Consider the following 25,000-nt stretch of genomic DNA (forward strand, 5'->3'; position numbering starts at 1 on the left):
ATTGAAGTGTATTTTAAGGTCCTATCCCAACATTTGCTCACAGATAGAGAATATCTGTAAGAAATTCGAGTCAGTCTCCTGAACATGAAACAAATGCTAACCAGTACACTGAGATGTTTGATGTGTGGTGTGAGACAGGGACATGAAAGTAGGTTTTCAATTTTATTTGAACACCTCTTAAAATTATGGGAAACCTGAAAAAGAACCTCTTCCTATTCATTCATAACATCTGCACTTACATGGAACTCTACTTCCTTATTTAATCATGTGATAGCTAATCAGGTCATTTAGATGCAAATACATACTTCATCTATAGCAAACCCAAAACACAGAACCTGGACTTCTGCAATGAGATCTGTCTGGGCTACATATGGCCTTTTTAAGGTCAAAGCTCAGAAGTTAACACTACTTCTAATAATTATTAATTAAACCCATTGGCTTAACCAATATAGACAGACAAGAAGTGCAGAAACCTCTTTGAAATCTGATGAGGAGGTGAGAGGATAATATCAATATGTATCCCAAAGAAATATTCTTCAATGGAATGATGATCAGCCACAAACTGCAAATGCAGTGCTGGATGTGCGTAATGAACGTTTAACAACAGGGTGCTTCCTAACCGTTTTCCTAAATGGTTCAACATGGGTGGTCCTGATCACACTCTTCAGATCCTAACCCATGTGATTATTTATTATGGGGCTTTCTGAAAGATACAGATTACAAAAAACAATCTGCACACAACTAAAGAATTGAAACAAAAACTTTGGCAGCAGTTATCAGCATCAGTGAAGAAACTCTAGCTGCAGCAGAGCAAAATTTCTGACTTAGGCTGAAGATGGTCATAGACACTGATGATGCCCATGTATTTACGTGATGTTAATCTCCCAAGACTACTGGACTCACACATATCAAATAAAGTGATGTTTGTTGTGTAGTTAGGTAAATATGCAGTTGTGAATATCCAGCAAGGAGTGGTACTGAAGCTGTTACACATATTACTTTGATTTGCTACTGTTATTACAATTTACATGCATAGTTATAATTACTGTATTACATACAATATACAAGAAGTCATACCAACTACATTATTTTCAACTGAATTTTTGGGTACTGTATATCATCCCAGTCTATTCAAATCACATTCTGAAAGCTGGTTGTGTCTCCTTCTTCAGGTGACAGGTGTAACTGTCCAGCTTATGGTATGGTCAATTGATGTTTTGTGTATGGTTAGGGTTCTGTGACATTCCTCACTTTCATCTCACAATATGAGATTTTCCCCCTGAGACATGCAGCAAGTGGCTTGGGTCAAGCTTGAAGCCAGCTGCCCATCCGTAAATCAGTCAAGTTAATGCGTAACACAAGGCCGAGTTCTTTAGAAATTCTAAACTTGACAGGGGAAGTCATAATTTTAGCAGCGTTGTTTTCTGCTACCCCAAAATCCGAGTTTGACAGCCACGCAGCAGGTGGCAAAGTTCACCCCTAAACTTTACACTCATGGATATTTGCTTTTCTAATTGGAGGAGAAAGATAAGCAACCTCCCAGTCTGCCCAGTCCAGCCAATCATAATCTGAAGTGCGAGGTCCTTCGCCCGAATTTTGGGTAACCAGGGCTAATATTTACCATTCAGAGCTTGCTTGACAAGGGACTCTGAAATTCACATTCACCGGAGGTACACATGTTCTGATCCCCATCAATACACCCTGTGGTGACTATTAACGTGTCTGTTTTAGTAAACAGTATGGAAGCTACATCCACTAATCTGCGAAGTGTGTCACTACGGTGCAGTTACCATTTATATAGTGCTGACTGAATAAAAACTTAAAACAGTTAATTGGTGTTGAGTGTGACTTTCCTGAGCCTAATGCCCCACTAATCACCCAAGTCGTGACCAGTCAACACGGCCTGAGAGGAGTCGAATTTCTCTACCAGAGCTAGTAGAACCAAAGAATGGTTACACAGGATAAAGTAAGGAATCCTACTCCATTAGGCCCCTTGGTATGGTTAAAGGGTGGCTCGGCCAAGAGACCCAAAAGAATACAATTCTCTACTTTATTCTGACCCCTGATGAAGCAATGGCACCCATTTCTGAAATCATGTGGTTTAAGAAAATCTGAATGACAATTTCCAAAATATCAGTTAAAAGGACAGTTATGCAGCATCATCATATATCTCGAAAATCCACAGCTACACTGTTTAACAATATTCAGAGGATTTTTCTGCTAGTCTTGTGATGTTTATAATCATGTAAATATCCTATATACTGGCATATAAGACATCCTCAAAATTTTAACTTTTATGCTGTGCGCCATGGCAGAATTTGCAAATGTAACTTGTTTTTGTGAGCAGCACACACCCTACAATACCTTGCTGGATTCTTCTTGCTCCTTTACCATACCCAGCTACTTACTCTAGTTTATGTTTGTTGAAGTCCTCTGATTGAGGCTCCTGTTTCTTCAATGGAGGTTGAGCATCATCTGAATTGGACTAGGGTGTGGTATGCTTTTCAGTGATCCTTGTCTACTCAGCCTCATGCAAGAACTTTTTGTATTTTCACTCCCATTTTTGTTTAAAGTTTAGTAACAGAAAATGTACTAAAGACAGTACAATTCAGAAGATACATACTATTTTTCTAAGGAAAGAATAACAAATTAGGTACTGAAAGGCCCTGCCCACACCTATAATGTACACATATTTACTTATCTGCAATAAAAATGGGCTTCTCTATTATCTCCTTTGTATTTTTTTCTTTCTTTCCCTACATCAATTTTGACTCATGAATTATACTAATCATGCAATTTGCGATCACTCGCAAAAATAAGCAAGGTCATGGTTGTTTACCCTAACTGGTGGTAGTTATGTAAGTGTCCAGGGTTTCTGTTTCAGTATTTTCATCATTGGATACATAAAAAAACTGATCTGCATAAACTTTTGACATTTGATCTGATTATAACTTCACTGATACTGCAGAAAACCATAAAACAACAGAGGGAAGAAGAGCAGAATCAATTATAATTGAGGTTCAAGCTCCTAGATACAATAACAAAACAAGACCAATAATTATTGGTCTTGTTTTGTTATTGTATCTAGGAGCTTGAACCTCAAATGGTGTGTTCTGGGAACTAGGCAAATTGAATGACAGAGCTGTAATACACAACTGCAGCATCACAAGCCACAGGTTAAGAGGTCTCTACAGTGGGAACTGAGCAGAGTGAATGATACAATTGCTTCACATTCTTACAGTATTTAAATGCATAGGTTACAAGTTCCACCTCATTTTTTCATTTATTTCCATTTTTTAAAAAAGAACCAGGTAGCAATTCAACTGACACTGCTGCGCTCATATGTGATGTGTAAGGACACAGATTACATGTGATATGCATTTATTAGTTGTAGACATACACATCTTTCCTCAAGCTGATATGTCAGCCACAGTAGCACCCATATGGTGAAAAGCAACACAGCCAAAGAAAATGGAAGTACATATAACCTGTACACAATGTATAAAATTTAAATCTCAACTTCAGTTGTGTCCTGTCCACGTGTTTAAGTATACCCTAAGATATCAATATCACATCATCATCTCTGTTACATTAAATTCCAAGACAGTAAAAAGCTGCTGAATGACTTGGCAAATGCCACTACTTGAAACAAGCTCCATACTTCCTTCCCATAGCAGGATAAACCACGACAGGGTCTAAGTACTATGGTAATGTTGTTAGCCATTACAAATTAGACCTAGTAAGCAAGAGTGATGACCTGCAGCCAAGCCTTCTTATGAACAACCACAGAATATCATTTATTCTGTTAACATCCTCAATAGTAGCTGTCTGGATTGCCAGCTGGATCTGGTGTTTATGTTACATCAGCAGTTGCAAATGGCATGTGATGTCAAGTTCATCCTGCCAACTTTGCAGTTATTGTATTCATGCTCATGCTATCCCAATACACACTAATCTCACTAAAATCTCTACATTAATTACATATACCACACGTGAAATAATTACAGTGTGGGTTAAGTTATGTACAGAAGTTGTTAAATGTCAAGTAGCATTTAAGGATTTAAGATTCACAACTCATGTTTCCCATATAAAATAATCCTTAGTTCTGGGGGACTATTTTTAAACTTGAAGGGTTGTCTCCTATGCCAGTATACATGGTAATTTAATGTATTTAGAATAAAACTGACCGTGACTGTCTCACCATGCCCCACTTTGATTATGGCATCTCCACCCTCTTTCCGAATAGATTCCTTGAACTCCTTGATATCTTTGCGGGTCCACATGGAAGCTGCAGAAATTGTGGGGAATTCACCTGGATTACAAAACATAACAACACTCCTCTCATGTAACCTATGCCACAGAAATCTTTAAATTATAAGATTCATATTTATAAAGCAACTAACACATACAACCAACAATAAATCTTCAGGATAAGCACACAGACAGGGCAGAGGGAAACTAAACTATATGTTTCCTCTGAATCCACTGAAATCTGTCACTTAGGTGCATTACTTTCTCTACTCTATATCAATTTAACCCACTGAGAATTACACAAAATATACTGGAGTTTGGATTAATTCTGGAAATATCAGTATCTGATGAAAAAATATTCATTGCCACCAAGATGCACCAGAGATGCTAATATTGCAGAAGTGTGTTATCATATCAGTGATTCCTATAGTGGTACGTGTGTACCATTCGCAGTTTTTTGGTCACACTGCACTATACCCCTCTTCACATATATGCCTCACCTGTAGGGGCTTGTAAACACAAGATTTTCACACAGCCAGAAACAAACAAAGGAACTACTACTTGTGTTTAGGAATTAAAAAAAAATGTTAATACACACCTACTGACAAAGCCCAAGGCATATATAGTCATGCTGTTTTCTGAAAGGGAAACCTTAGTGTCTGTCAATTCACATTTCTAAATGACCAAACCAAGCAAGGTCATATTGAATAGCATGTGTTCACAAAGTTAAAGACACAAACATTTTGTTGCTCCAATCCACCTGTAGACATCAAAACCAGCATTAGCCATGTAACAATACACACTTCATAAAAAAAAAACACATACAAACAAAAAAATTTAAACTGTTGAAATATTCTGAAGCATCTTACTGTGTGAAAAGCTAGGGCCATTATGTTTAGTGAGCAGGACAACAAAAACCTAAAAAAGGAATGCTTATTACTAAAGCAAAAACAAGTGAACTACACATGCTTCCATTACAACCTTATAAATACTGTGACATATTTCCACTACGCAGGACACCCCTTCCCCCACCAGCGGTGACATAACAGCGTCTAAGCGGTCACTGCTACGGTAACGGGCCAATCAACACTCTGCCCCCTCCCTCACGGTGACATAACAGGGGACAATGCTGGTAACACGAGGCAATAGGGAACAGTATAAAAAGCCAGCTGAGCAGTATGTGAAGAGAGTGTGTGATCGGGAGTGACATAGTGCGGATCGTGAAGTCACCAAGTGCAGTTGCAGTCTAGTATCTGCCAGAGTGAATAACTACAGGAGAAGTATTTGTGATACTGCTGATGGCAGTAATTGTAAATGTGAAATGTGTGAGTGTAAGAGTGAATGTGGAATAAATTCGCTAGATCCAAGACAGCATGAAGTTATTTGTCATGTGACAATACTTTCAATTCACTGTTGGGAAATATACATAGAAAATCTGATTTTGTATGGATTATGCCAATGATAGTAAGCATTCCTAAGACACGTAATCTTCTCTTACCATGCAATTCACAGGAACTACAATGTCATTAGTACTCACATTTATTATTTTAATGTTTCCCTTATTACTGAAATGTTGTTTTTCAACATTTTAATTATAAAAGGACTTTCTGAGGCTGTATCCTATGAAAAAGCATATAACAATAACTGCTATGTAACATGATATTAGTGCCACACAAGTACAACTCAGGTGTGGACAGTAACTTCATCACTAAGATGAAATAAGCATACTATAAGAAGTTTTATCACACTAAGTTCTATATATTTCATTTAAAACATTTTTTATTTTATTGAACATCAAATTACAAGTCCCTAGAAGTAAATACCATATTTACTTGTATAATCTATGCATTTCTTTTAGCTGAGGAATCATATCTGAGAGTTGGGGTGCTCAAAATATGAGAACGCTGATTTTCATAGCATAATTTTATACACTACTCTGAAGCAATTACAGCTGAAAGTGATATGGAACATGGATGCACATTCATGCCTATGGATTCCGCAGCATGATTCGCTGATGAACATCTGGCATGAAAATATCCTGGAATAAAGTTCTTTTGCACAGTTTTCATGGAAAAGGTGAATGCAATGTGACAAACATGGTGTGAATATTTGAGTCTATGTAATTCACCATATGATTCCTTGATGAACACTGAGACAAAAATGTTCCCTAACAGAATTTCGACAGACACATAACTGTGGCAGAAAATGTCATACAGCCGAATGTGATGTGGTAACGCAGCATGGATATTCATATCTACAGACTACACCATACGATTCCTTGATATACATTCAGATGAAAATTCCCCTTGATAAAATTGTTTGCTGCACAATTCTTGCTGATAATGCAATCATTAAGGTGACTGTAACATGGTAACATGGAATGGATATTTACACTAATGTATGCCACTGGGCAATCTGTTGATAAACAATGAGACAGGAAAGCTTGCTTGATAAAATTTCGACCACTGCACAATTCTTGCAGAAAGTGGAATTAAAGCTCCCCATACTGTGTCGCCACAATTAACCACATTTTTCACTAAAATTACATGGTTAAAACTTTATGAGTAGAAATATGGTACTCAATTATTTTCTAAAATGTCTTGTCTAAAAGTAAGAGCACATAGCTTACACATGTAAATATGGTATTATTATGCAAGTAAAGTGTTAGCCTGGGAGGTTACTGATTCTGTCACAAAGTCATAAAATACAGACTCTTAAAATATGGCAAATAAAACTTAAACTACAAAGACAAAACAACTCCATTCAGTGTGAATATTTAAGTTTATAGACCAATAATAAACAACGCTAATGCACCCACACAAACTAGCTAAATACATACATCAAAGACTAAACGAATATTTAAATTAAAACACGAGTACATCATCAACACAACACAACACAACACAATTTGCAGAAAACATAAGAAAACTAAAACTAAATCCAGATCATAAACTACTAACAATGGATATTAAGGACCTCTACATTAATATCCCAATCAGCGATACACTTCTTGTAACCAATAAATTACTCAAGGACATGGACAAAACCATTAGAAAAGAAATTATGTCCATATTTGAAATGATATTGTATCAAGACTATTTTCAATATAATGAAAAATATTACAAACCAAGATCAGGCATAGCCATGGGCTCCCACCTATCAAGTACAATGGCAGAACTCTTCCTACAAGACATAGAACAAAGCAGAATAAAACATCTGCTGCAAGATGAGAAAATTACATACTTTAACAGATACGTAGACGACATCTTCATAATATATAATCAAACAAAAATAACCCCACAATGCAACCTCAAACATTTCAACAGACAACATAAAAACCTGCAATTCACAATAAATGGGGAAGTAAACAAGTCTAACTGGACTTAAACATATTTAATAGACATGGACAAACAGAAATGGAAATATGAAGAAAACCCACAACGACAGACATAACAATAAACAATAAATCATGCCACCCTAAAGAACAAAAATTAGCAGCATATAAAAATTGGATGCAGACTTCTTATACTACTACCCCTTGAGGAAAACGCTAAAAACAAAGAATTAAATACAATTATTAATACAGCACTAAATAATGGCTATAGAAAGGAAGACATCACACATCTATATAACAAACTTTAACAAAAGATAAGTAACCCGGATAATAAAGACGAAAAAGAACAAAAATGAGTCACTTATACTTACACAGGAAACTACATATGAAAAATCACAAAACTATTCAAAAACAGTAACATGAAGATAGCCTTCAAAACAACCCACACAATAGGTAAACTAATAAATGAAAAACGGGAAATAAACCCCTACAAACAAAGTGGGATATACAAAATAACATGCCAAAGTTGCCAAAAAGTACGTGGTGCGTTCTAAGGTCTCCAATATTTTTCTCACACAATAACCATACAAAAATTTGAAACTTCTGTCACTTTTCAATGTAATCTCCCTGCAGCCATACACATATTTCACAATGTCAACGCCATGATTCCATGGTCGCTGTGAACGCTTCTGTAGGAGTTTGTTTTGACCACTGGAAAATCGCTGATGCAATAGCGGCATGACTGGTGAATGTGCGACCACGGAGTGTCTTTCAGCGTTGGGAAAAGCCAAAAATCGCTAGGAGCCAGGTCAGGTGAGTAGGGAGCATGAGAAACCACTTCAAGGTTGTTTTCATGAAGAAATTGCTGCGTTGCATATGCCCAATGCACTGGTGCAGTCCTGGTGAAAGAACACACACGCAGTCTTTTCCGGCCGTTTTTCTCGCAGTGCTGGAAGGAGCTTGTTCTTCAAAACATCTTGGTAGGATGCACCTGTCACCGTAGTGCCCTTTGGAACGCAATGAGTAAGGATTACGCCATCGCTGTCCCAAAACATGGCCATCATCATTTTTTCTGCACTGGTGTTTACCTGAAATTTTTTGGTGGCAGTGAGTCTCTGTGCTTCCATTGAGCTGACTGGCGCTTCGTTTCAGGATTGAAAAACGGCATCCATGTCTCATCCATTGTCACAATTGATGAAAAGAAAGACCCATTCATGCCTTCATCCAACATCGCCTGGCAAATTGCCATGCTCACAGCTTTGTGGTCGTCTGCCACCATTCGTGGCACCCACCTGGAGGACACCTTCCACATTCATTAAGTCTTCATGCAGGATTGTGCACACAGATCCCATGGAAATGCCAACTTTGGAGGCGATGTTTTCCACACTCAATCGGCAATCCTCCAAAACAACTTTCTCAACTCGCTCAACCATATTGTCAAACCGGCTGGTGCGAGGCTGGGATTGTTTTGGTTCGCTGTCACACGACATTCGGCCTTCTTTGAACTGTTGCACCCATGAACGCACATTTTTCACACTCATGACATCTTCACCACATGTCTTACTCAACTGGCAATGAATTTCAATGGGTGTCGCACCACGCAAGTGGAGAAAACGAATAATTACTCACTGTTCTTGTAACAAAAATTTCACCATTTTAGGTATCAAAAACACTCCTCACTCTCGCGGCCACCACTAGAGTTCTGTGTGCCGTACAGTGCTGCCATCTGTCACGCATTCACAAAGAGTGCACACGTATTTTAAATTAAACCGCATGTGTCTATCTGCTCCCACTCCTGAGAAAAAAAAAATCGGAGACCTCAGAACTTGAATGCCCCTCATATACATCGGCCAAACTGGCAGAAATCTAACAACAAGATACAAAGAACACGTAAGAAACATAGGACTAAACAAAGACAAATCAGCATTTGCCCAACACATATATTGCTTTAATAAGTTCAATAAATTGATAGAAACACACAAAAGAAAGTAACAGCCAATGTAACATGTTCAACCTCATAATACAACATCAGAACATGCCAACATTAACATCACAGACACGTCAAGTATAAATTACGCAGCACAGCACATTCTAGAACAGTGAAAACAACACAGCACGCCACGAACACACACAGGACGATACCAAGGTAAGACAAAACAAAATCCTTAAAATATATATATACAGTAGGGTCGCGGGAATAATACAATACCCATAATATATCTGCAGAATCTCCTTCTCAAGATAGACAGGCGGCACAAGTTCAGCCCCCCTCAAGAAACACGATAGGAGAAGGGACACAAACCTACTTGGTTTATAAATTTTAACTTAAACAACAAAGTTTTAAAAACTTTAATATACCAGAAAACCTGCTGTGGTTGTGGAAAAGTTGGATTTTGTGTATATTGTGCATTGCAGACATTGTATGTGTATGTATTTTAGCACTCAGAACACCCATTGTGATAGTAGTTTCCAAATATGTATTGATGTTCCCTCTGAAGATGGTCCATCAGGACTGAAACATGTAAGGGTTCTAAGTTTTCAAGTAGTAAAAACTTATATAGTCACACTGGACGGAGTTGTTTTATCTTTATAATTGTTAGTGTGATGGACCAGAATGAAACAAATCAAAAACTTAAACTGGCAGACAAAATTACACAATACCAGCCACGATGACATAAGACATTGGTAAGTTCAACATAATTTCATTCTGCCTGAGTGGAGATGCATCTTGTGAGAGTTAAGGAATTCTACACAGCCCTAATTTACAAATAATATGTATATATGCCAGACACTTATAATTACCTTGAGTACCATCTTCCTCGCTATCTATCTCCCTGTCCAGAGCATCTGTCCCTCCATTACTCAGTAGACGGGCCGTTTCATCCATTGTCACCTCAGTGGTTGAAAGTGGTTCCTGCTTTTGCTGACAGCACTGTTGTTGGTACAACTGCTGCATGTACTGATGGTAATGCTGCTCCTGCAGTTGCCGGATCAACACCCCTTGCTGTAACATTATTAATTTTTTATACTAGCAACAACAATACAATGCAATTTTCTTGATAACTATGCTACAATAAACAATACAGAAATTGGGCAAGGCAACGGGTGGAATTTTTAATGAGTGAACTTGGTAACAGACAAAATGTTGTTACGAAATCAAATTTCCTTTATGTAGGATATGAGGTTCTCACATCAGTGGTTATAAAGAGTACTATCTTCTGGGACATAACACCACGTAGTCTGTTTGGCATTTCAGAGGAACATATTACTTCCATCTTCAGGGTCTCCTTGCCACCTGCTTTCATGGTGGTCTCTTGTTCGACTTATTCTTAGACCCTGAAGATGGCAGCAATATGTTGCTCCAAAACATCAAACGGACTACACAATGTTATATCCCAGGTGACAGTACTCTTCAGAGCTCCTTTAATATTAATATAGATTACCAAAAGCATATATCATCAAGATTTTATGAACCAGAAAGAAATGACACAAGACAGGTTCTGGCCTACTTTGATGTGGAACCTTCAGTGTTGGTCACAGTCTCTACTCAGAACTGTATACCTGCTCAGGGTTGCCTGGATACTGTTGTTCTGCATATGACTTGAACTGGTGGTAAGTCTGCTGGTTCAGAGCCTCCTGAATCTGCCTCCTGTAACATGTGTTTGAAAGTACCTGCTCAGAATATTTGAGCAATGAGGCAATAAACATGCATCTCACACTCAAGGTCTCCCTCCACAGGGTGTTCCAGAGGCTTCTGCTTATCTTATCTACACCACAAAGATAAGCTTCAGCTGCTTCCTTCTATAATATAAAGACTTGGACCCAACTGATTTGTGTGTTACAAGTATTTAACACTGTATCAGATACTATACTATGAGAATGGTTATGGCTTAATGTGATTACAAAAAGTTCTGACAGCTTGGCTGATACATGGGTTACTTAACAACGATGCACGAACAGCTCTGGTCATACAGAATTTTGGCTGGTTGCTTGGCTGTTTCAAGGGCTATTTAATAATAATGAATCTATTGTGGTGATCACATATTTTCAACATACTCGTATGAAGATAGTTCTGACTTATCACCATGGAAACTGTTCTCACTGTACATTACTTAACACTGTATCAACTGCTATGGTCACATACTGTCAAATAATATAAGAATGGTTATGAATTGTTACCAGGGATACAAAAGATTATGGGTTTTGGGCTGATCTGTTACTTATTTAACAACACCATATCAACTGATGAGGTTCCAAAGCATCACATGAGATGTGAGGAATAAGATAATCTGTGAATAGTGCATTTGAAATAAATGGGAAAGACAAGGTTGTGGTTTATTTGAAGGTGTTATTATCAAAAGGGTTGCAAAATGAAAGTGCCATGTATTCAAATCTCAGGCTCCATCCAATTATGTACTGTTGGTGAACTGCTAAACTGTTCAAATATGGGAATCAGATTATCTTATGCTACTTAATTCTGCTAGGAGACTAGCATTATGTTCTGTGCTTATGAATAACAGTACAACACACAGTGAATTCATCCACTCATATGGTGAAAGAGTTTTAACTATACATGGCTAATGCTTCTTGCAGAGAACTTTAATATATGAGGAGGGTTGCATTCAACTCATTCACAGATCATGGAAATGCTAATGAGAGTGCTCCTGGAACTCGTCAGTCCCAAAGCTGTTAAGAATGCTGTTGTGAAGCATACCTGCTCAACACCAGGTAATCTGAACATCAGCCTTCTGTAATCAGTCATGTCATCATTATCACCACCACATACATTTTCATATTTGTGAAACGTTGCTTCATAAATCTGTTCCAGCTATCCTCTGCTTTGCCATACTTCTCCTTCTGTATATGCCTCCTTGCTGATGCATTCTGTACATTTTTAAGAGTTGCTGAGTTGTAGTGTCTTAGATGGTTTAAACTGATTTGTCCAATTGTACTTGTGTTAACAATTTATGGATGTAAATAAATTATGAATTATGCTGTTCTCTCTATAGTCCCTTTCACTATTAACTTCATTCCTGGTTGTCTAAAGTCACCCTGACCCCACTCAACTCCTTATGTTTGTTATATTTCCTGTATGATCTTACCCTAAATCTTACCTCTTGCCTCATCGCTCATTCTGTCTCTCTTAGTTATTCTTCAGCAGCCTAGTTATTGGGGCACCTCTCAGTTTCAACTCTGTATGTTACCAGCATGGTGAAAAAATATAAAATGATTTTCTCTTTCTGTTACTATATACGTGGTGTGTTCAAAAAGTATTGAACCTTCTTTTTTCCTGTAAAAACCAATGAAGTGCAGGAGGCTCCCTTCGGTGGAGATGTGGAGGGGACATTCATGGGCAGTTGTGAATTCCCCCCCCGCAGAAAGTGTCAGTCGCTGGCAGTCAGCATATGAGTGAGGACGTGTAGTGACCACTCGTCAGATTCCAGTAAGGTGTAAAATGACGGAACAACATGAGCAGCGATATTGCATCAAATATTGCCAAAAGCTTGGCGATACCCAAGTGGAAACCATTCGCAAGATTCAACAGGCTTTCGGGGACGATGCTACGAGCAACTCACGGATAAAGGAGTGGTACAACCGCTTCAAAGATGGCCGCACATCAGTGGACAGCAAACCGCATTCAGGCAGACCCTCAACAAGCCGAAATGAGAATGTCATTGAGCAAGTGCGGACTTTGGTCATGGAGGACCGTCGTATCACAGTCCGAGAACTTGCAAACGAGATAGGGGTAAGCATTGGATCGGTACGTTCAATTTTGACCAAGGATTTGGGCATGGGAAGAGTGTCCGTGAAATTCGTACCAAAACTGCTAACGATGGAGCAGAAGCAACGCCATCTGGAAATTGCACAGGACATGCTGGACAATGCAAACAGTAACCCCAACTTTCTGAACACCGTGATCACAGGCGATGAGTCGTGGGTTTATGGGTACGACCCGGTAACCAAGATGCAGTCGTCACAGTGGAAACATCTGACATCCCTGAGGCCAAAAAAAGCACGGCAGGTCCGCAGCAACGTCAAGGTCATGTTGGCCATTTACTTCAACTCCCGTGGGGTTGTGCATCATGTGTACGCACCACAAGGCCAAACCATCACAAAGAAATACTACCAGGAGGTCCTTCGTTGCCTTCGTGATACTGTGCGGCGCAAATGACTGGATCTGTGGGCAGCAAAAACTTGGTAGCTCCATCATGATAATGCACCTGCCCATTCTGCACATCTGATTCAGACTTTCATCGCCAAACACAACATCCCTGTGGTTCATCAGGCTCCCTACTCCCCTGACATGTCTCCGTGTGACTTTTGGCTATTTCCCAAGCTGAAAATGCCGCTGAAAGGAACCTGATTTGAGTCAAAAGAAGACATCATGCAGAATGCGATGGCCCGGCTGATCACCATTCCAAAAGATGCGTTCCAGAAGTGTTTCCTACAATGGCGGAAGCGCTGGGAGAAGTGTGTGCATTACCAAGGACACTACTTTGAAGGGGATTAGGGTTTTGTATCTCCAAATCAATAAATGTATTTCTGCCGACCAAAGGTTCGATACTTTTTGAACACACCACATATCTAAGCAGTATTTATACTGCTGCTTGATAAACCTCTTAAACATATTCCTAAAGCTTCTGGCCAGACCAACTTGTATTTTCCAAAGACCTGCTTCCCAAATATCTAAAGTCATATCATCTTAAGCACTTTATACATTCACTGCAACAGTTGGGCCCAGGGATAGGAAGGCTGACAACTGCCTATAGTGTAACACAATGAGGGACATTTTTTAATATCATTTATGCACATAATTTTAACACCAGAAAATTCTTTTCTCTGTGGTATTTGCAAGTATTTCATAATATTGTGACATGTCTAACCATTGCTGGGTAAGGGGAGGTGGAACGAGTTACCACGAAGACAGACTCTGGATAAACAGTCAGTTGCTGGGTTGTGCAACAGTGGAAGCGAAGTTACGCAACAGTAAGGAAAGTGGTGTTTCACGGTGCCGTGCCGAGTAGGGCCAAAGTGAGCCAAGCTGAACTGCGCTGGTTGTTACGCAGCAATAAACAACTCTTGGCAGCGTTGCCCAGCAACGCCTGTAAACACAGCGTTTACGCAACAGTGAAGCGAGGTGGATTTTCTGCTGTCCGACTGTTTATAAGAGAGACTGGAATGCGTAAGCAGGTAGTTGAAATGTAGCAAATGCCAAAGCCAGTTAGTATTCGGAGCATTCGGTGCAGTGGAAGTCTAGCAGCCAAGTTCAGTTGTAGCGAGTGAAATGTGAACATGAAGACGTCATAAGTCAGTTGAAATATAGCAGCAGTCACAGGAAGAAGAACTGAACGCGTGGTTAGATGATTTTGTGATTACAGTCAACTCTCGATTATCCGGGGGCGGATTAACCGGTTTGNCCATCAAGACTTTGTGTATGCTATAGTACAGTTATATTGGGAGTGTGTAATTCAGAGACACTTGTATAGCTCCCACGTTATAATTACATTAGGACTACTGAAGAAGAGTGAATAGATTATTTTGTAGGGTTTGTAAAGTGTGCAAACCCGCAAGAGTGTTATAAGTATTTGTAGTTACGACTTGTAGGTTGTTAAATAAACCAATTAACAATCTGAAATGCATCTTCAGTGGCAAAACACATTACAATACGCTGCATGTGAAAGCTGAAAGCTTCCAGTGGACAGTAACATATCTTTGTGGGTAGAGAACAATGAAGAAAATACTTTTTTATGTAGCAGTCAGTCCAAAGTATTGCCATTATGAAAGGAGAAAGTTATAATTTTCAATGAAGCAAATGTTGACCATATTTGCCTTTAAACTACAAGCACCATTCACTGATGGATGGCAGAAAATTTGGAAGGTAAGCAACATCTTATATGTTTAGTTAACTGTTGAGTTCGAGCCACTGAGAGTCCACATCGACTACTGGTAGTGAAACAGGGATGGCAGTAAACAATACTTTTCTGGCTGTCAAATGACAAACAGTATATCTGTCTACAAACTTCTATGGGAGCTGGTGGGGGGGGGGGNGGGAAGTGATAAATTGGAGTAGACTGTATTCATGCAAAACTGCTGCACTCTGAATTATTTGTAGGGTATGAAAAGAGCAGAAGAAAGAAACAATTTCACTTTCTTCTCTTATATATAACTAGATATTCATGCTGGTTTATAACCTCAAAACCACCAAATGGTGTCAAATTAAAAAAAAAAAAAAAAAGGTGAAAGAGGAAGAGCCATTCTGAGTATCTCAGCAATGGCAGAAATGGTTAACCACACAGGTGAAAATCTTTGCTATGAAAACAGAGCCTGTCTGTAATATATAGGCTTTAATAATTAACACAACTTTGACAGTACTACTACTAACATATACAGCTCCGAAATTCAAGATATCTTTCTCTCAGTACTCAGTAATGGAAAATAGTGATTTAACCTTCATCACAAAAGATTCAATTGCCACCTTACAGCCCACATTAAATGGTGCACTTATTTAAAACTGTGTCCCCTTTACTAAAGAGTAAATTTCCCTAAAGGGTACCACAAATATATGAAATAAAAAGTTTCTCAAAGTAAATTTTGGGGAGCATGAAATCAAGTACTAATCACTCTTTCAGTCTATTTTGGATCCATCAGACACTGGAGAAAATATGGGCATGAGACTGTACATCAGCTATACATGGACTTCAAGAAAGCCTATGATTCAGTCAGGAGGGAAGTACTGTACACCTACAAAACTAGTTAAGCTAATTAAAATATGATTAGATAAAACCTATAGTAATGTCTGTAAAGGTAAACATTTGTCTGATACATTTTATATTAAGTTTGTCCGGAACATGGGATCCTTTACTGCCATTGCTCTTCATATCTGCTTTAGAATACACCATTAGGAAGGTCTAACCAGGTATGACTGAAATTGAATGTGACATATCAGCTTCTGGTGTATGCTAATTGTGTTAATTTATTGGGAGACTACATCAATATCATAAAGAAAAACATGAAAGTTCTAATAGGTTCATCTGGAAGTAACAAGAGAGAAAACTAAACAAGTACAGGGTCTGGCAAATCGACCTCCCGTATTTGGAGAGGGCGCTGTGTGAGTTCTGGTGGGGATACGGCGGGGGAGGGGGTATCGATAGCGGTATAAGTGCCATTTGCAGTAGTCGCAATGGCGTGGCACAGTGAGCATCGTGCGTTTGTTGTAGAAGAGTATATTCGTAATGGTGAATCGGTGATTACTACTCAGCGAGCATTTCGCATTCGGTTCGAACTTGGCCGACATGATCCTGTTCCGGATAGAAAAACTATTCACGTTTGGGTATCAAACTTTAGAGCAACAGGTTCTGCACTGAAAAAGAAATCGCCTGGCCGACCTCGGACCGTAACAACGCCGGAAAATGTGGCGCGTGTGAGAGCGTCCATCCAGCAGTCTCCAAAGCATTCAGCACTTAAACATGCAGCTGCCCTGGGATTGTCTGATAGGAGTGTAAGAAGAATCCTGCACAGAAATCTACACATGCACCCATACAAAATGATGGTTACCCAAGAATTAAGTGAGAGAGATTGAAACACGCAAAGCTGCGTGTGAGGACATTCTTCAGAACATTCCCTCTGGCNCCTAAGTTAAACCAGTTTGTTGGGGACCATGGAGAGGGACAAGCCTGGTTCCAACAAGACGGAGCCACAGCTCACACTTCGCGGTGTTCTTTAGCAATTCTGAGAGAGTTGTTTCCTGGACGTCTTCTCTCTTTGTGAGGAGATATCGCCTGGCCCTCAAGGTCACACGATTTATCACCTTGTGATTTTTTTCTTTGGGGACACTTAAAGGCGCAAGTGTACAAACATCGCCCCACAACCCTGCAAGCACTTAAGGAGGCAATCACCCAGGCAGTGGCTGCCATTCCACTGGAAATGACACGAAGAACTATGGACAACTTCCGGGAAAGGCTTCTTCAGTGTGTGAACAATGGAGGACGCCATTTACCGGAAATAATTTTTAAAACCAAGTAATGTAAAATAGCATCGTATTTGTTGTTCAAAAATAAAAGTATTTTTTCTGTATCTTTCTTTGTTTGTTTGTAACTGCCTTTTGAAATATGGGAGGCCGATTTGCCGGACCCTGTATATGTTGATGTCTTGTCACCTGAACACAGGCAAAATCGTAACATAAAGACAGCTACTGTATCTTTTCAAAATGTGAAGTTCAAATATTTGGAAATCATATGAAAAGGCCTGGTGCCAAAAATTATAATGTCTAAGAGTTTGTAGAAAACATAAAATAGGGGAAAATAAGGAAAATTACTGAAGCACATGGCATAACAGACTGATACATATTTTCATAAACAGTGATTTAATAAGGACTGTGATATGAAGTTTTGCATTAATGTTCAAGCGAAATTTGTGACTTTAATTTTGAAAACTATAAGGATTTGTAATTAAAACTATGTTTCTCCCAATTTCAGAGCTACTGTATAGAGTTTATTTGCAGCCCAGTAAAATGCTTGTCACTAGTATCACCTCCTAGCCTCAGCACGTGAAAAATGCATAATTCAAATTTAATTAATTTCAAATCTGTATTTTTTGGATCCAAGCACCTTGAATTGATGTGACTTTACTGTCTTAGGCTCTTGGAAATACCTAATTAACCACTGAAGATAAGAGTGTAAAATTTGGTATGGAAATAATTACAAACATAACTACACATATTGCATGAAATTATCTTTTTGTATTTTAATTACAAACAAGACAACAGGCAAACATTTTGAGGATACAACTGATAACTATCATGTAGTGAGAATCGATAAGAATGAAAATTATGAACAGAAATAGAGTGATAAATTGTACAATTACTAATTTATATCTCATGCTGGCCTCTTCATATAAAAAAACAAAACTGTGTTACACATTTCTTCCATAACTTCTCATTACAATTAAGGTAAAGTTGTCCCTGTGCTTAACTAATTAAGCACTACACCATGAAGGCAAAGGGGGGAAGTGTATGTATAGATCCACATTTGCTTGATCTCGGTACTAGTTGGAGGTGAGTGGTCTGCTTCACGCCCTGGCTGCTTTACCCCCGGGGAAAGAGTAGCCAGTACCCATTGGATAGGTTGGGTGGACCCCAGAGTTGGTCTGGACAGCATGAAGAAAAGAAAATTCATGACCCTACCAGGACTCAAACTCTGACCCCTCAGTGTCCAGCCCATAGCCAGTCACTATACAGACTGCACTATCCTAGCTCCTTCTCATTACAATTAAATCAATTATAATTATATGGAACAGATGCAAGTTACCATATATTTAGTTATTTTTATAAAATACTTGGTTTAGTATAACATGAAAGTCAGAAACATCTTATGATAAAATTCACATAATTACAAACACAACTGAAGCTCAAGAGCAAATAAATGCAATGGCAAAACTCACCTCTGAGCCTCCTGCTTGGCTCGGTCTTCCTCCTCACGCTGGCGTTCTTCTTCTTCCAGTCTCAATCGTGCTGCCTCCTCTTGGCGTGCTGCCTCTTCTTCACGGCTACAACAATGACCCAAAGGCAAAAACACAATTCAGGAATGGCTTTACAAACAACATGGCCAGTTACTTCTGTCTCTAGCTCTCACAGTGTATCTTAATATGGTTAGAATATTTATGAACAGACATATGTAGCTGTACCAGCAAAGTCAAGACAAAAGTTTTGCTCATATTTGTATATATAACAATATTTCTCCAAAAAACGTAAATTCAGCAACAGGCTAAATTAGTCAAGCAGATTTGATGTTAGGTTCCTTTTGGAAACAATTCTATGGGGCAAGTCATTCTTCAGCAGCGGATATTCAGTTATTTAAGAACTTCTCTGCATTTACCTATTCCAGCAGTTAACTTACGAAAGCCCAGCAATAAATCCTATACTGAGCCACACAAACTGTAGAACAAGTTTGGCAGAAGATAACATCTTGTCTTCATGCTAAAAAGGTTCAAATGCACAGCAAAGTTGTTCAGTTCTCCTAGAATACTACATAAAATAACTCTAATATTAACTTGAATAATCCCACAGTAAAAATCAGTAGAGATTTCATACACAGTACATAGCATATACAGCGAAAGCCCCATTTAAAATTTGTTCTGGGACAAGAATTCTGAGCATTATCATCAAGATATATCTTAAACAGGGGTCATACAGAATTCAAACAGAAAATGACCACTGCTAATTACACATATCTGCTTTACCCTTAGAAAATGCCATGTACTTCTGAAAACAACAATTTTTTGTGGTGTGCCTAACTGCTACAAGCAGAGGGAACCTTTTCTTCTTCTGCCAGGGCTGATGTGATAGCACACGCAAACCAATCAGCCACCTGGGTCGGCACCCTTCACAAATTATTTTTTTGCTTTTTGCCAGATTAAAATCCACTGATCTTTTGTTCACTTTGTGACTAATAATAGGCAAAAATCTAAACATGTTATGCAACAACACAAATAGGATTTTAAAAATTATGACTCTTTCATCACAGTGTCTGAAAATTTTGACAGCGTCTTGTGAAAGTCGAACTATTCTGAATTGGGGAGGGGGGTGAATTTTTTTTTATTTGGGGTGGTATTTAGCATTGTGCCAGCCCTGGCTAAAGGTCAACAAGAGGATACACAAACTTCAAGGCCCCTGTGAGCAAGCAACTACAGTGTCCAAAATCTGTATTTACCCAAACGGATGGCAAATCTGAAGCTAAGATAAGCCCCACTAAGAAACTTGTCTGCACATAAAACTTGATTTTATATATTAATTTCATAGTTACTATAAGCAAACATGAGAAAGATAATAAATATCTGAGTTCATCATTTTCACAGTATAATCTCTTCATGGGGAATGAAAGCTTCCGATTCCAAGCTTCGAAGATTCTTCATGAAAACTCGCCACAGGCCAAGGCCCATAATCTGAAATATAGTTCGGTCTTCTGCTCTCACTCGTTATGCATATGGCATGACATGATGTGAATTTTAACATTTACCGCATGTTCAAAACATCAGTCCACTAAGATTTAAACCATTAAAAACATCACTATATTTTTTTCACATATTAAGTCAAGATGTTGCTTCATTTCTTAACTTCAGAAATAGAAGGAAAAAACCTAGCCTTCCACTCAGTTAAATATAATATTATACCAGGTACACATTTCATTCATGGACATACGAAATACTAATTCAGGAAAAAATATTCAATGCTTATATGGGGGCTTTGGCCAGGACCACAAGAAATGAATGCAAAATGCACAAAATTTTCAAATCAAGAAATATTATATTGAGATTCTACTGTAACTGTAGATTTCTCCTATTCTCAAAGTACATAGCAATTAGTTTGATTTTTTAATCATAAAGAGAGCTTGGACATCACATAAAACCAGGACAGAGTGATGTGCTCAATGTTTTATCAGTCATAAGAGTGACAAACACAACATCTTAATGTAATCTGTCAACTTTTCTAGCATTGCGAAACATCCATTTCTGCGAGGAGTACCCACAAGGCAAATCCAATACTGTAAATGGTAAAGTGAAGAAACATCCTTCGGATATCAAGAACAGCTGCAAATGTTTTCAGTGAGTAGCTGTAAACAGCCAACGAGGCAGTATTTTAGCTGGAGGGGGGGATTGGATATGGGTACTTTAATCCCTAACAGTAAAATCCAGCATGTTACAAAAGTCCTAACATGCCTTGGACTTAGAATCCCTTGGCATAACTCAAGCAATGAGAAGAGGGCAAGACATGTGAATCTTAGATTGTCAGGAGTCAACAGGAAAGGTTCATTTAATTTTATTTTGAAAAATCCAGGAAGATGATTATACAGGAGACCTATGCATTGATGAGAGATCAAAATGGATCTCAAAGAAGTGGGGTATAAAAGTGATGAACAGATTGAACTGGCTCATGATGGTGTACAAGTGCAAGTCTTTGTGAACGCAGCAATGAACATCTGGGTTGTTTAAAACAATTTCTTTACTGCCTAAGTAACTGTAAACTTTTCAAGGGAGGCCTTGAACCAATAAGTTAGTTAAAGAAAGAAGGTAAGCAGAAAAAATCCCCAGTTTAAAAGCTAGTGCAACATGACTTTTCTGTCTTTCCTGAACCCAAGCTCTGATGAAGAGGTGCAGAACTGATGATATCACAGCATACAGTGATGCTGCCCAACTGCAGATGCCGGGGTGTGATGCATATCTTGCTCACTTTCAGGCATTGCAAAACCTCCTGTATCATATAGGACTCACAGTTACAGCCCTGATCACTATGTACCTCCCATAGTACTCCAAAGCAGCAGAAGAAGCTGGGAACAAGCACTTACACCACCATTGAAGGCTATTTGATTGGGAATGGTGTATGCTTCTGGTCACTTGATAAAACAGTCCATTTTGACCAGGAGGTATTGGTTTCCTTGGTCGCTCAGTGGGAAGGGCCAGCTACACTGATGGCTATCCTTTCGAACAGGGACCAAAATTTTGTACTGATGCATGTGGCCCCGATTCCTGGTCCAGGGGCTATGACTGGATGCACAGGTGTTGCACTGCCAGCACTACATCTTAACATTGTTTCTTGCCTGGAGTCAGTAGTACCTTTGCCAGACCTTATTCAGGGTCTTGTTGACACCCAAGTGACATCCTGACGATCCACCATGCAGTTCGGTCAGCACGTTGTTCACTCTGCTCTAAGGAAGAATTATCTGGGCTATTTTTGATCATAAATTTGTGGGTTCCCACTGGCACTCTGGTATGCCATTCCTCACAGCAAGGGATTTCCATTGGGTGTTGTCCAGTTTCTATTTCCTATAAAATGGGCCCTATATCCTGGTCGTTCTGCTGTTCTCTTCTGAGAGAGGCTGAATCCCAGTCAGCTATGGCTACAGCTAAAGCTGCGTATTTTGTGTTTATTGGGGTCAGCCACTCCCATACATCTCTCAGCTTCTCAGGGTCAGTGGTTATCCCCTTAGATGACACATACTTCCTTCTGAAATAGTTGGCCCTTCTCCAGACTGAGCTTTAGGCAGGCTTCTCGGAACAGCTGGAACACTTTCCTCAGGTTGAGCAGGTGCTCTTGGAACATGAGACCAATCACAATCATGTCCATGTACACGAGACATAACTTGTAAGTGATGCCTCTTAAGACGGTCTCCATTAACCTCTCAAATGTTACTGGAGCACTGCAGAGAACAAAGGGCATGACTGTGAACTGCCACAATCCTTGACCCATAAAGAAGGCAGTCTTCTCCTTGTTGTCCATATGCAGATCCACCTGCCAATAACCACTCTTCAGGCCCAGCATAGAGAACCATTTGGCCCCAGCCAGTGTATCCGGAGTGTCCTCATCCTAGGGTACTAGGAAACAGTCTTCCCTTGTGACATCGTTCAGTTTTCTGTAGTCTATGCAGAACAGCAGGTCCCCATTCTTCTTCTGGAGAAGAACAGGTGATGACCAGAGGCTGCCTCTTCAATAACCCCATGTCACCGCATATCCCCAAGCAACTCGCCCACATCTGCCTGTTTTCTGTTTTACTAGGGGAAGCCTCCTCAGGGGTTGGTGGATTGGTAGGGCCTCTCTCGTACCTATACGGTGGGACACTCTGTCAGCCCATCTATAGTCATCATTCTTCATAGCAAAGATGTCTTCATACTCTGTGGGGAGCTCTTCCAAGTGTCACTCAGGTTTGGCCTGGCTGCTGCAATCCAGTCCTGCAACTTTGGGGTAGTTTCTTGGACCTGTGGTTGTTCAACATTGGGTGGAGCCACCACTGTGCCATGGCAGATCCTTCTATGAGCTTCTGGTCACAACAAGCAGCATTCAGGACCCTCATGGGTACCTCCAGGCAGTCTTGGACCAGGGTGCTGACTATGTAGAATCCTTTGGGTGGATGGATCTCTGGACTCGGTTCTACCAGGCTATTTTCCACTCCACTGAGGCTCGCCAACTGAACCATCACCACTCCCTTGCATTGTGCAGGTATCACCTGATCAATGGCCACAACCAAGCTGGTAGGCTGAGGCCCCACCCCAGGGCTCCATAGCGATACTTCATCTGCAAGATGCAGCATTTGGCGCCCTAGGTTTACATATGCATTTTATGCACACAGGATGTCCAGCCCCAAGATGAGCTCATTTGTGATATTCTCAATGAATACCCAAATTTTCAGTGGGCGCCACAACAGGATGTCAGCAAAACTTCCTTCAAGCTGGGTAGGGTTTCCCCAAATACCAACTGCAGCATGTAGCATTGGTTTGGCTGTATTTTAAGCCATCTGGCCTCTACAACAGGGTGCTACCATACAATATTTGTGGGAAATAAGATTTCAGGTTATGATATTTATGTTTTCACTCATAAAATATTCATCATAAATAGATGTGTACGAGAGTAACATTGAATCTATGCCTGTAGATATGTTCCCTTCATTAAGTGTGCATCCTGCACTAAAGAGAGCTCTGGTCTCTTCCTTCCTCTGTAATGCTGACTACAACTCACAGGTACAGAACATTACAAAATACAAAGATAATTCTTGTTTGCTGTGACAACCCGTTACTCACGCAATTCTTTTTCGTTCCTCCACATCCCACTTGTGCGCCTCCACAAAAGGTTTGAATATTGGACACAGCTTGTCAAGCAACTCAACAAACCCTGTCATTGCTTCATCCTGATTTATATCACCCAATGTCTGCCATGCCAACCTATAGACAACACATTCATGTCAATATTTAAAATCTGAATATGAAAGAGCTCAAAATTATATATTTATATACAAAATGGTAAATAAAGGGTAAAAAATATGTACTAAAATCACTGTATAATGTATGAATGTTAATAATGAAGATACAATTCTCCTAGAAGAACAAAATGGCTTCAGACAGAACAGAACAAACTCATACAGGAACACAGAGAATATAACATACCAACTTCTTTGGTCTTTATCTATTATGAAACTTTCACAGACAAACCAAACAAAGCTCTGAAATATTTAAGCAAGGTAAAAAACACACACTCTTCAAGTTAACACAAGACAAAAACAAGTGAAAATTCTAGGGACATCATCCAAGGGGGTCAGACAAGGGTACATCCTGTCTACAATTTTATTTAATTTTATACAGATAAATTCAGTATAGTACAATGACAGAGTAATAAAAAATAAAGCATTTTACTAAGGAAACAGTTCAGAAAATATTTTTGTCTGCTGATGACAAATTGTAGTTGTGGACTCATAATAAGGGGGGCATATAGTAGTGCAGTTGGTTGAGGTACCATGCTACAAGCCAGAAGGTCACAGGCTCAATTTCCAATTAGGTCATTGGATTTTTCAATTGACCTAATCCTTCCAGCTGTACTGTGGCCCTGGGGTTGATTCAGCCTCTAACAGAAATGAATACCAGGAATCTTTCGGG

The 25,000-nt window shown here is 39.3% G+C and overlaps 1 protein-coding gene across 2 annotated transcripts in view; it reads right to left on the minus strand.

Moving 5' to 3' along the window:
* LOC111869679 (Golgi resident protein GCP60) overlaps positions 1–25,000 on the minus strand; it is a 40,768-nt gene that overhangs the window by 6,516 nt on the left and 9,252 nt on the right. The window contains exons 3-7 of one of the 2 annotated variants that reach the window (XM_023861382.2): positions 24,152–24,292; positions 19,025–19,129; positions 11,147–11,234; positions 10,388–10,589; positions 4,188–4,288 (exon numbers count right to left, since the gene is read on the minus strand). In XM_023861382.2, coding sequence (XP_023717150.1) covers positions 4,188–4,288; positions 10,388–10,589; positions 11,147–11,234; positions 19,025–19,129; positions 24,152–24,292 — 637 coding nt within the window. Of the gene's footprint in view, positions 1–4,187; positions 4,313–10,387; positions 10,590–11,146; positions 11,235–19,024; positions 19,130–24,151; positions 24,293–25,000 lie in introns of both variants that reach the window. The other variant, XM_023861374.2, reaches the window with a different exon arrangement.

Source organism: Cryptotermes secundus, unplaced genomic scaffold (genome assembly GCF_002891405.2).
Source record: "Cryptotermes secundus unplaced genomic scaffold, Csec_1.0 scaffold847, whole genome shotgun sequence".
In the NCBI taxonomy this organism is placed as follows: domain Eukaryota; kingdom Metazoa; phylum Arthropoda; class Insecta; order Blattodea; family Kalotermitidae; genus Cryptotermes; species Cryptotermes secundus.